This window comes from Cynocephalus volans, chromosome 1 (genome assembly GCF_027409185.1).
Source record: "Cynocephalus volans isolate mCynVol1 chromosome 1, mCynVol1.pri, whole genome shotgun sequence".
NCBI classification, from domain to species: Eukaryota; Metazoa; Chordata; class Mammalia; order Dermoptera; family Cynocephalidae; genus Cynocephalus; species Cynocephalus volans.
The window spans coordinates 32,570,579-32,583,364 of record NC_084460.1 but is presented as its reverse complement, the minus strand read 5'-3'; the positions used below and the strand labels follow the sequence as shown (position 1 = coordinate 32,583,364).

Below are 12,786 nucleotides of genomic sequence, written 5' to 3'. Positions count from 1 at the left end.
GTTCGGATCCTATAAAGGGATGGCCGGTTAGCTCACTGGCTGAGCGTGGTGCAGACAACAGTGAGCCGAGGGTTGCAATCCCCTTACCAGTCAAAAAAATATATATACATGTAGGCAATTAATATAGAGAATCCCTATTACATGTGGGGTTTTTTGCTTTTTTGTGGGGTTTTTTTTTTTTTTTTTTGAGAATCTCTATAACACTTAATTTTTTAGTCATTTTCCAAACAGAACTAAGCCAAAAATTAGAAGTGAAATAGTGATTCCTCATATTAAATGTCTTTGTGCATACTGAGGACACTGTGTATATCAATATTTAAGGTTTATAATATGACACCTGAGTTTGCCTCTTGCTTGTTAATTTATCTAATGTAGGTTAGACTGATAGCAAAGTTACTTGCAGGGTATAATGTATGTCTAAATTGTTTCTATGTTTTGTTTTAATAACATCATAGTAGGTAAACTAGCCTCCCATCATTATATTGATAAGAAAGGAAAAAGATTTTAAAACAATTTGAGCATTAACCTGGCCCCATCTCTGTACACTGACTTCAGGGTCCTCTCTAATTTCTCAGCCCGGGCTATGTCATTTGTGCCCACATAGTACAGATCCAGATTCCAGATTGTTTTCCTTGTCACGAAGGCTCTGTTCACAGCAGTGTGTTGGGAATGAAGCTAGTTAGCAATATTAGTCTTCTCTGTATAAAATCTTACCTTGGTATGCTTGATCTAAATTGGCATGTCTTATATCACCTCTGTAAGTCTTACCAAATGTGTTTAGTGTTCTAAAGAAATCAGTGTTTCTATAGTACTTAATATAGGTTTATTACATTTTTATAATGAAAGTTCAAAATTACATTTACCTTGTTCTTCATTAGTACGTCAAACATTTTTAAATGGTAGCATACTACTTTCCTCTTCCTGTTGTTGTTTATTTTAAGGGCTGTTTCTGGGTAGATAAGCTCTGGCTTATTTTAAAATACACTTTACAGTGTAATTTTCCTGGACTTGAACTGAAGAGAAAACATTGTCTCTGTTATTTCAGGTACCTTAGTGATCAATTTAGAGGATATGAGGATTTCATAAATAAATAAATAAATAAAACAATCTGAGCAAACTCGGGATATTTATTTGTAATTTTTATTCATAATTAAGCAAGTGATGCTGTATTTTAAAAAGTCATCTTCAATCCTTCATCAGAAGAAGCTAGTTCTAACAATTTATTCTGCAAAGTTATATTGACATTTAAACTATCTTTTGGTTAAAAGACATGAATTTTGGATTTTTTACACTTTTGGGTTAACTAACAAACTAACATTAAAATATACATTTTAATGTGGTCCTATTGTGCGTAACTATACACATCTCTTGCTCACCACAAAGGTTCTAATACTTGGATACTGTAGTAATGTCAGACTCCTATAGAGGTTTCTCAGCACTTACCATCAATTGCTGTATTTACCTCTCTAGGGCACTCAATTTGTGGACAAGCACTAACCTTCAGATTCCACTTTGAATAGCACTGATCTAAACTTTCCTTGCCTCTTTTCATCATTTGCTCTAGAAACGAAAATCTCAGACAAGGTATTAGGTCACATTTTTGCTTTATCTGCCAGAGTATGGGAGAGCGAGCATACAGTCTTTACAGCTTACATGCTTTGAGACAGGGATAATATTCTTCCTTATGTATTATTCTGAGCAGTCACATAATCCTTATTTTTCTTAACTACATGACCTTGAAAGAATAGGAACATGAGGGCCTTCAATACCTTTGCTGCTTTTCCAGCAGTCAACTCACCTTATCTTTGTTTAAAAATCTTCACTTCCTTTTCTTTTGTTTGTTTTTTTGAATGTTTTTCCTCATTTTATTGAGAAGCATTGAAAACAAACAAACGGGTGTTGAAAGAAGTTTACAGTGAACACCTATATACATACCACCTAAATTCTAACATTTACTGAAATTGCTTTATTACGTATCTGTCACTTACTGTCCCCCATCAATTTGGTAATCCATCTCATTTTTGATACCTTTCAAATTAAATTGCAGATATCAGTACACTTTACCCTGAATCCTTCAGCACGCGTATTAACCTAGAGTTCAATAATACTTTTTATTTTAATTGATCTTTTCTTTTGATATAAAATTCGCATACAATTTATACAAATGTACAAATCTTAACTGTACATTTGCTAGCACAATTTGTACAAATGTACAAATCCTAACTGTCCGTTTGCTAGCATTTGGACAAATGCAAGACATAGAACATTATCTTCCCCTCAGAAAGGTCCCTCATGCCTCTTCCCAATCAGAAGTAACCACTGTTTGCCTATTGTAAACTTTTGTATAAATGGAGTCATGCACTGTGAACCCTTCTGTGTAAGGCTTCTTTTTACTCAGCCTTGTGTTTTTGAGAGTCATCCAGGTTGCATGTATCAGTAGGTCATTACTTTTTGCAGGTATAGGGATCTGAACCCATGACCTTGGTGTTAAAAGGCTGTGCTCTAACCAATTGAGCTGGCCAGCCAGCCCTCATTACTTTTTATTGCTAAGTTGTAGTCTATCGTGTGAATGCCACAGTTTATCTGTTCTCTGCTTCCTAAATTCCTGTTTTTGCTAAATGTTACAGGTCATCTGGATGTACCTGTCTTAAGCATTGCAAATGTTATGGCCACTGGTTTAGGTAACCAGTTTCTTACCTTGCTCTTTATCCCTCAATATTCCTAAGCAATAGGTGGACTATACTCCTCCCATGCCCTCCTCTGCAAGCCCCCCATACCAAAATGCCTTAATTAAATTTGAATCACAGAATGTTAAATTTAAAAGGATCTTAGAGATTATCTACTTCAAACTCCTCAAATAAAAAAACAAGCCAAATGAAGGAAAATAACTTATACTAATAAATGGCAAAGCTAAATTCAAACCAAATATTCAGACTCCCAGATTGAATGTTGTTTACACTATTTGCTATCAGAGTGAAATATTTGCTATCAGAGTGATATTTTAGCCTTTAAATTTGATAGACAAGCAATTTCCTCTACCTTTGTATACAATTCTTTTCTGAAAACATGTATATGGAACAAATAGAACTCTCATACATGGCTGGTGGGAATACAAATGGTACAGCCACTTTGGAAAATAGTCAGGCATTTTTTCTTATAAAGCAGTCATATACTTATCTTATGACTCTCTTCTACATACTTACCCACCACAAATGTAAATGTTAATCCACCCAGAAACTCTTACTTGGTAGAATGAGATGAAAGGCAGAAGAACCGTATCAGTAGAGTTCTATGTGGTTCGAAGGAAGGAAGAATTCACATCTCTGATTCGGATGGGTTAGGAAAGACTTCACAGGAAGGTGCCTTCTGAGATAAACCTCATGGATTAGGTAGGAAGTGAGATTCTGTGATGGGGGGAAGCATTCTATCAATTCAGCCAGGAATAAGGCAGATAAAGACATAGATTAGAAAACTGTGGTCTTATTACTTTAACATGAAATCGTTCTGTTTTTCAAACTGTGAGTATAATATGTGAAGAAAAAATGAAAACTGAAGATGGAAAGATAGTTTACAGAAAGCATCATTAAGAGTGAAGAATGTGTTAACCACAGATCATATAGGGAGGAATATAGTCACATGTTGCTTAGCAATGGTGAAATGTTCTAAGAAATATGTCATCATGATTTCATTATTGTGCGATGATAGGTGTACTTACACAAACCTAGAGGGTATAGTCTACTAGACACCTAGGCTATATGGTATGGCCTATTGACCCTAGGCTACAAACCTGTGTCGTATGTTACTGTACTGAATATTGTAGGCAATTGTAACACAGTGGTATTTGAATATCTAAACATTTGTAAACATACAACAGGTACAGTAAAAATACATTAAAAAAGATAAAAGATGGCACACCTATATAGAGCACTTATCATGAATGGTGCTTGCACAACTGGAAGTTGCTCTGGGTGAGCCAGTGAGTAAATGTGAGGGCCTAGGACATTATTGTACACTACTGCAGACTTTATAAACAGTGTACACTTATGCTACACTAAATTCATAAAGTATTTTTCTTCAATTATAAATTAACCTTAGCTTACTATAACTTTTTTACTTTATAAACTTTTTAATTTTTTCTAACTTTTTGACTCTTTTGTAATAACACTTAGCTTAAAACACAAACATGTTATACATTTGTACAAAAATATTTTCCTTATATCCTTGTTCTATATAAAGCTTGTTTCTATTTTTTAAATTATTTATTTTTTTACTTAAAAAAATTTTTTTTTGTTAAAAACTAAGACACAAACATACACATTAGCCTATGCCTATACGAAGTCAAGATCATCAATATAGCTGTCTTCGACCTCCACATCTGATCCCACTAGAAGGTCTTCATTGGCAATAACACGCATGGAGCTGTCATCTCCTATGATAACAATGCTTTCTTCTGGAATAATTCCTGAAGGATCTGCCTTAGGCTGTTTTACAGTTAACCTTTCTTTAGTAAGTAGAAGGAGTACACTCTAAAATAATGATGAAAAGTACAGTATAGTAAATACATAAACCAGTAACAGCGGTGCATTATCATTACCAAATATTACATACTACACATAATTGTATTTGCTATACAGTACTCTTACATGACTGGCAGTGCAGTAGGTTTGTTTACACCAGCATCACCACAAACAGGTAACATGTTGCACTATGACATGATAGCTACAGTGTCACTAGGCAATAGGAATTTTTCAGCTCCATTGTAATCTTATGGGACCACTGTTGTGTATATAGTCCATCAGTGACCAGAACGTTATGTGACATATAATTATATATATACATATATACAAATTTGTGGTACAAATAACATAAGGCAGCTAATATTTTATTTTGCCAGGAAAAAGGTATTTTGATAAAATTCATTTTGCAAAACGTAAGAGTTGATTAAGGCAAAAATCATCAATGAATGCTAAACCACTGGGTGAAAGCTTATTGGAATAACCCTACAGTCTCAGAGTATCACCCTACAGATTGTTAATTACAGAGGGGAAAAATGCATTTATAATAGAGAAATCTGGGGATTATTGTCTTAACCAACTGATCAAATTTAACATAACCAATAATGGTAGCAAAGTATATTATGTGACTCCTGATGTGATGAATGGAGAAGGGCACATCCGTTACATAGCATTTTTGACAAAAGTGTTTAACCTGAATCTAATAGTGAGGAAACAATCAGACAAGTGCAAAGTGTGGGACATTTTACAAAACAACTGCCTGAACTTTTCTAAAATGTCAACATCATGAAGACAAAAAGGGGAATTATTCCATTTCTAGATTAAGAAATACTAAAAAACTAATATTCGTATACTTGATTGGTTTCTCTACCCAATAACAAAAGTCCCTGAGTTATATTATTAGGATAGTTACGCAAATTTGAATACAGACTATATGTTAGATAATATTTCTTATCATGGTTAAATTTCTTGGTGTGATTGTGGATATCCAGGAGAACGTTCTTCTTGGAAAATACAGGCTGACGTATTTAGGGGTCACGGGTCTTGATGTCTGCAGTTTTCAAATATTTCATCAAAAATGTGCACATAGATACATATGGAGAGAGTGCATATGTAGAAAAATGGTAACAATTGTGAAGGGTATTTTTTTTTTTAATTTTTCACAATAAAAAATTGGAGGAAAACAAAAGAAGAAGGGAAGGAAAAAAATTCCTTTTACTGTCATTGTGGGATGGAATGTTAAAAAGCTTTTTATTGAGGAAATTTACAAAATCTCATGTACTCATCACCTAGCTTCAACAGTTATCAACACAAAGCAATTTTGCTTCATCTGCCTTATTTACCCACTCCTGTCAAACACTGGGCTATTCTGAAGCAGATCCTAGACGTAATTTTGTTTGTAAATACTTAAGGATCATTCTGTTTTCAAAACAAAACAACAATAAATACATCTCTACATACCCATCACCCAGCTCAAAAGTTATCAACTCCAGTGCTGTCTTATTTAATCTCTGTCTTTCCCCACTCATTGGATTACCTTGAAGTAAACCGAGACATTGACTGGAACATTCATTCATTCATTCATTCAATTATTTATTTGTTTGTTTTTATTTATTTATTTAGGCATCTGGTGGATACAGGTATCCAAAACCTTGACTTTGGTGTTTTAACACCGCACTCTAACCAAGTGCACTAACTGGCCAGACCCTACTGGAACATTTTTAAAAGGATTTTTCACCTTAGTCTTTAAAAAATTTTTTTCTCACATTGCTAAAATTATAATGTGCCTACATTTATGAAATGCTTCTTGAAATGATTTCAGGAGTACAGCAGTATATAAGTCTAAATTTTGTGTTTTCATTGTAATATAACAGAAATTTTATCAAATTGGCAGATAACGTTTTTCTGGAGATTTTATACTCTACTAATCCAAAATTGGATGCAGCACGAGAGATTTTAAAAAAGATTGAATACCGTAATCTATACAAGTATGTGGGTGAAGTCCAGTCAACAGGACAAACAAAGATTGGAGAGGTGAGTTGAATTACCAGGCATCTTTCTGGTAGTGAAAGGTTATCAGTCTCTGTCCTCCAAGAGGAAACCATTAACTCATCACAGTACCACAACTCTACATTTATTCTCATTTAAACTTCATAGCAATGCAGTATTCTTGGGCCTGTTTTACAGATGGGGAAACTGAGGCTTGGGTGAGATTAAGTAACTTGCTCATGGAAGCACAGTTGCTTTCTCATCCAGGAAGTAAGAGGACGCCTCAAATTTTGACTAGATCCAAGCATGGAAAAATGAATATAAGGGGGTCCCGCCCATGGCTCACTCGGGAGAATGTGGTGCCGATAACACCAAGGCCATGGGTTTGGATCCCTGTATAGGGATGGTCAGTCACTGGGTGAGCATGGTGCTGACAACACCAAGTCAAGGGTTAAGATCCCCTTACCAGTCATCTTTAAAAAAAAAAAAAAAGAAAAATGAATATAAGGGAAAGGGGCCTCAAAATAAGGTACCTGCATGAGTTTCATTGAGACTCTGATGACCTGTTTTAACTACTTCCTTCCTTCACAGTTTATCAGGTTCTCCCAGAGGCACGTGCCTGTCTTCTTTTGTTCAAGTCTCTCTCTCTTTTTTTTTTTTTTTTGGCAGCTGGCCGGTATGGGGATTTGAACCCTTGACCTTGGTGTTATAACACTGTGCTCCAAATCAACGGTGGTAACCGGCCAGGCTTCAAATATCTATTTTGCTCCCCTGTTTGTTGAAGGTTTTTCTCTTTGTCAGAAAGTTGTAACATGAGTCATACTGATAATCACACCCTACCTCATAATAATTTCTTGACTTATACTTTACTTCCTTTTGTTTAACTAATAGGTGAATGCAACATTTTTTTTCAAAATGTGAAATTTTGTTATGAAAATTGCTCTATTTGTTTAAAGGATGGCATAGGTAGGAGCTATATTTGTTAGGGGTATCTCTAAGCATTTTTTTTTTTTTAGTCAAGTGCCATTTTCAAAGAGGGAACCTGTCTGTGGCAGAAACACTTAATATGAAAAACCAGGGTTCTAACATGGGAAGTCTTGTCTTCTCCAGGATGACTATGAATGCCTTCCAAAAGAGGTTGCTGACGCTAAACCAGACACTGAACTGAAGGCAGAAGATTTCATAGTGGATGTAAGTAGTTAGCCCAATAATATACTAAGTGAAGAATTTTGTTTGATTGGTTTTGTTTTTGTGTTGGTGACTAGCTGGTACAGGATCTGAACCTTGGTGCTACAACACTGCACTCTAAACAGTAAGTGAAGAATTTTTTAAAATTAAGAACCACCGCAGCATATAGGTATAAAATAATTGTTAATTAATTTCAGTGGTAATTAGTAACTGTTGACGATTCCTCCTTATATTCCTAGTTCATAGCATAATGTTTGACACATAATCCACATTCAACAAATGTTTGCTGACTGTAATTACACTAGTGCAATCAATAACATTTGGAAAAAATTTCCAACAAATAATAATGACCTAGAAATTGATGTTTCTCTGCTAAAGCTTTGTGGCAATTTCACCATTGGAATTAAAGACTCAAAAGTTGTCAAAATCATTTAAGTATGTTATTTGGCTTAAGCTGTATATAAAAGCACACTTTAAAAAAAATAAATAAAATAAAAATAAAGAACACACTAAAAACCCCAACCCTAGAAACACTAGCACTATCCACATACACGCAGCTCCCTGCCAGACACCACTGGGACAGGCCATGTTTTCCTGTAATGAACTGTAGTAATGTTTAGATGCACAAAGAGGTATAGAGCAATCCCATTTAAGAAAACTGTACCATACCTGGTCACCATACCTGGCTCTTCATGTGAGACACAGGGATAGACCCTCCTCAACAGCTCACAGACAATGAAGCACCTGAATCAGACCCTGTGGTTGACCCCATCCTGCAATGAGGGTTTGTTTGTGAACGGAGGGCCCACATTGCCCATCAGTCCCAACAGTTCCAAATTTCTGAGACCGGATGATTGATGCGTTAGGAAGGAGAAGCCTTATCAGCCCAGCCCAGTCATGCTTTCTACCTTTGGGGAGGGTGTGGGGAGGAAAAACAGAAACTGGTGGAGGGAGGGGTCGGGCATCCCAAAGTGAAGTGAGCAGGGTGTTTGGTCATCAGGCCCTTTCCCAAGAGGACGAGACAGGCTGCTGGAGCCTGGAGCTTGCCCTCCTGCCTTGCCTCAACATGCTGTGGCGTTTTGTCTCCCTCTGATATCTCAACCTCCCTGAATAAAAAAAAAAAAAAAAATTGAAAAAAAAAAAAAAAAAAAAAAGAACCACCCTCTCCCCTTTACAAAAGTAGTACATATTCATTATAAAAACTTGGAAAATACAGAAAAATAGAAGGAAGGAAGAAAATCACCTGTGGTCTTATAGAGCCAACATTATAAACAAGTTGTTAAGTTTTCTTTGTGATGTTTTGCCAATATTTTTAATATAATTGTGGTCATGTAATTGGTAGAACATTGTATATAAATTGATTTAAATCTTTTTTGATCACAAAAGTAATATATGCCAGTTATTTTTTTTAAGTTGCCTACATACACACACAAAGGAAAAAATTAAAATTTATTGGCACCTGTTTTCATAGAGGGCACAGTATCTTCTTGTATCCCAATGAGAATGCCAGATGGCTTTCTCACATTTTCTTGTTTCCTGAAGGAAATTTTTTTCAGAGTTCTACTCCTCTGAAATCTCAGGACAGCGTTCCCCTTGTATTTTCCCATAAGCCTCTTCCCATTTATTTTCTTGTTAACGAATCCTTGAATGACAGGTGATCTCTCCATAAACATTCTTTGCAAGAGAATACGAGTGAATTGCCCTTGGACCCACTATCTATGCACTTGGCTGGTATTGAAGTGCCTCAGGTGTTCAGATCAAGCTGCAGTTTCCTGTTTCATTAGATGAGGTTCCACTAGAATAAAGGGATCTCATATCTTGAGTTCCTTAGACTCTGAAAGACTTCACTCCCCAGAATGTTTTCCCTGGGCATGTTTGCCTTCAGCCTTACTGCTTTACTGGGGGGACTGTCTTATCCTCCAGGCAGTGCTCAATCCCAGTCAATCCTTCAAAACCCCATCTGGTTTTCATCTCAAAGTGCAGTCTCCAAATGGATGTAGGATCAGAGGTACTCGAAGAGGCCGTGCATAGGAGCAGACATACACATGGCTTAGTAGTCATGAAAAGAGGTTTAACCTTACCAATAACCAAATAAAGGCAAGTGATGCAGCAGTGAACTTTTTTTTTGACTCTCAGACTTGTAAGAACAAAAAGTGTGTCAAAATAGTTAATAATGGGTATATTAAAAGGGAAGTGTAAATTGGTGCAAGAGACCAAATTAGAAGTGTGCTCTAAAATTTTAATTGATCCAGCAATTTTCAAATTTTCATTTGAGGAATTTGTCCTAAGGACATAATCAATTTTCCAAAAAAAAATATTTTGTTGTGGTATTATCATAGTGTAAAATTAGGGGAAAATTCTATATTTCTGTCAGTAGAAAATACTGTGGAATAATACATTAAAAATTGTTTTTAACATGGAAAGATTTCTATAATTTGTTTCCTTAAATGAATATATTTACGTGTGCTTATGCAATGAACACATTAAAAACATTTTGGATATATTAGTGGTAAAATGTTAACATGGTTTCTACCTGAGTGGTAGAATTGCAGGTGATTTTTTTTTTTTTTTTTTTGTGACCATGGTAAAAGAATTTCATAATCAGAAAAAAAAAATTTTCAATTTAGAATGGGAAAAGCTCTTCTATAGTCTGAGAAAGCAAGTAAAATTGCTAATTAAATGTCTTAAGTCTTAGCATCTCAGTTTTAGTTTAACAGTAGAATATATTTATATGGTCCATTTTCCCATGTATGATTCCTTTTAGGACTGTGCGTAGTAAGTTTTACATCTGTTTACTGGGATATAAGACATCATTTTATTATTTCAATTACAAAGATTCATAGCTACTGGTCTATAGCTGCTCTTTTGCTTTTGAGTCTTTGGTTAGGAATGGAATCCCCAAATCTTTTAACATTGTCATTATGAAAAAATAGTTTCTTTATCAAATCTGTTTTAAGGAGGAATTTCCAGTCATACATTATGGAGAAAATAGGGATTGCCTTTTATTCCCTTCCTAAAGCCAGGGAAATAAATACAATACCACAGAGCTAATGGCACTTCTTAAAATCCTGCAAACCTGATTGGTGTTCATGCCTTACCACTATGTGAAAAAATGTCAGGGCTATAGCAGGTCCCTCTCCACATGAAACAATACCTGGGAGAGAGGACTGTGATAGCACCAGCCCCAGGGTCATGGGAGGGCTGAGCAATTGCTCCCTCCCAGGTAAAGGGTTGCAGCTGTCAACAGCAGTAGACCACCTGCGATTGGAGGAGTGCTTGTGTACTACAAACCCCTGGTCTCATTTCTGGACCCCAGCTGAATCCCAAATGCCCACTCTTCTCTCACATGCTACTGGCAGTACAGCCACCAGATTTCATGAACCTGTTTTCTTCAGTCACCACACTCAGGACAATCTCCTCTTACCATATGTTCTTTTCTGTACCATCATCCCCACATCACTGTTTTTTTCTCCTTCTAGTCTCTTGCCTTTTCTCAAACCTGTTCATGGAGCCCTTTGGAACTTACACCCCGTAATTAACAATCTTCCCTATATCCCTAGCCTCATCACTGAATGTCTCTTTGCCTTTACTGCAACCTAGCTGTCCCCTGATTAACTTGTTTCCCTTGCAGCTCTTTCAGGAAATGCGTATTCCTCAGGATCAGGAGGCCTTCAGTCCTCTTGTTTCCTAGTCCCACCTTAAGACCCTATGCGAGATCCTTGTGCCTCTGAGGCTGACTCCTTGAACCACCTACTGTCCTCTTGGTTGAAGTTTTTAAGCATAGTTTAGCATCATTTTCACTCTACTCCAATTCCTGCCATTATCCTGAGTGACCTCATAGTCCACATGGAGCTAACTCTGATCTCGTCATTTCCATCCTCAGTGATCTTATCCACTCCACCTTAGCCAACACTCTCAGCAGATTACACCTTGGACATTATTGACATTCAAAACTGCCCTCCCTCTAAAATCACTAATTTAAACATCCTGTTCTCTGTGGACAAACCCGTTTCTTCCTCATTTGCTTGTTTCTAGCGCATAGGGACTTTCAGTTTATTATCTCCTCACTTTCTTCTAGCTTGTCAGTGGCCTTCCATCTTTATTTCTCTCCTAATCTTAGATTCTGTGATCCATTAATTCAGCCTTTTGCTGTAATTTCCCTCAATTCCCTTGCCCTTCCTTGCATCTACCTAGCAAAAGGCTGAATGACCTAGATAAATTGAATCTAAACATCTCTACGCCTATACCTGGACACATACATAAATATTGCTGGAGACCACCACTGTACTGGCATATCTATAAATTTGTGGTGGCTAACCTTAGCTGGGCCCTCCATACTTCCTGGCAGGTTTAGTGCAATTCTCCCAGTCTCTATAATAATTATTTCACATGTCTACGCTCCTCTCAGACCTCAACCCTGTTCCCCACTCCCAACTGTATTCACCCCCAGTGACTAACCCAATGTTGGCTCTTATTTCAGAGATAAAGTATAGGCTATTAGGTGGAAACTCCATTAGCCTCCACCACCAAATAAGCAAGCCTGCCTCAATCTGCAGCTATAGTCAGCCATCCCTCTGTTACAGTGGGGAAATCTCTCTTTTTAATCAAAGGCTTAGGGGAATCCAACTTGTGTTCTAGAGCAGCATTGTCAAATAGAACTTTCTGCAATGACCGAAATATTCTTTATCTGCTGTCCATTTCAGTAGCCACTAGCCACATGTGGCTGTTGAGCACTTGAAATATGGCTACTGCAACTGAGGAACTAAGTTTTTTATTATATTTAATGTTAATTACTTTAAGTTTAAAAAGTCACATGTGGCTGATGGCCACCACATTGGGCAATGCAGCAGTAGAACCCATTCTGCACTCATCACTTTTGTGTAAGCTTACAGTGTCAGTTCTCTACTCCCTCAGCAGTTACACAAATTTTCGTCTTAAGAAAATCACAAACACCACAATTCTCTTAACCCCACTCCTCTTCTTCAGGATCAAACTCATCTCCCCTTACCTTTCTGATGGACCATATTTCTCTCCATGTACTTCTCGCTTGCCTCTTCTGAACAACAAAACTTCTAAGAGTTGTCTTTTCTCGTAT

At 36.6% G+C, this 12,786-nt stretch overlaps 1 protein-coding gene across 2 annotated transcripts in view; it reads left to right on the top strand.

The window, feature by feature from the left end:
* The window catches only part of SAMHD1 (SAM and HD domain containing deoxynucleoside triphosphate triphosphohydrolase 1), a 68,250-nt gene that overhangs the window by 31,105 nt on the left and 24,359 nt on the right, over positions 1–12,786 (top strand). For both annotated transcript variants that reach the window (XM_063090593.1, XM_063090584.1), the window contains exons 12-13: positions 6,409–6,548; positions 7,614–7,694. In XM_063090593.1, the coding sequence (XP_062946663.1) occupies positions 6,409–6,548; positions 7,614–7,694 (221 nt within the window). The remainder of the gene's footprint in view (positions 1–6,408; positions 6,549–7,613; positions 7,695–12,786) is intronic.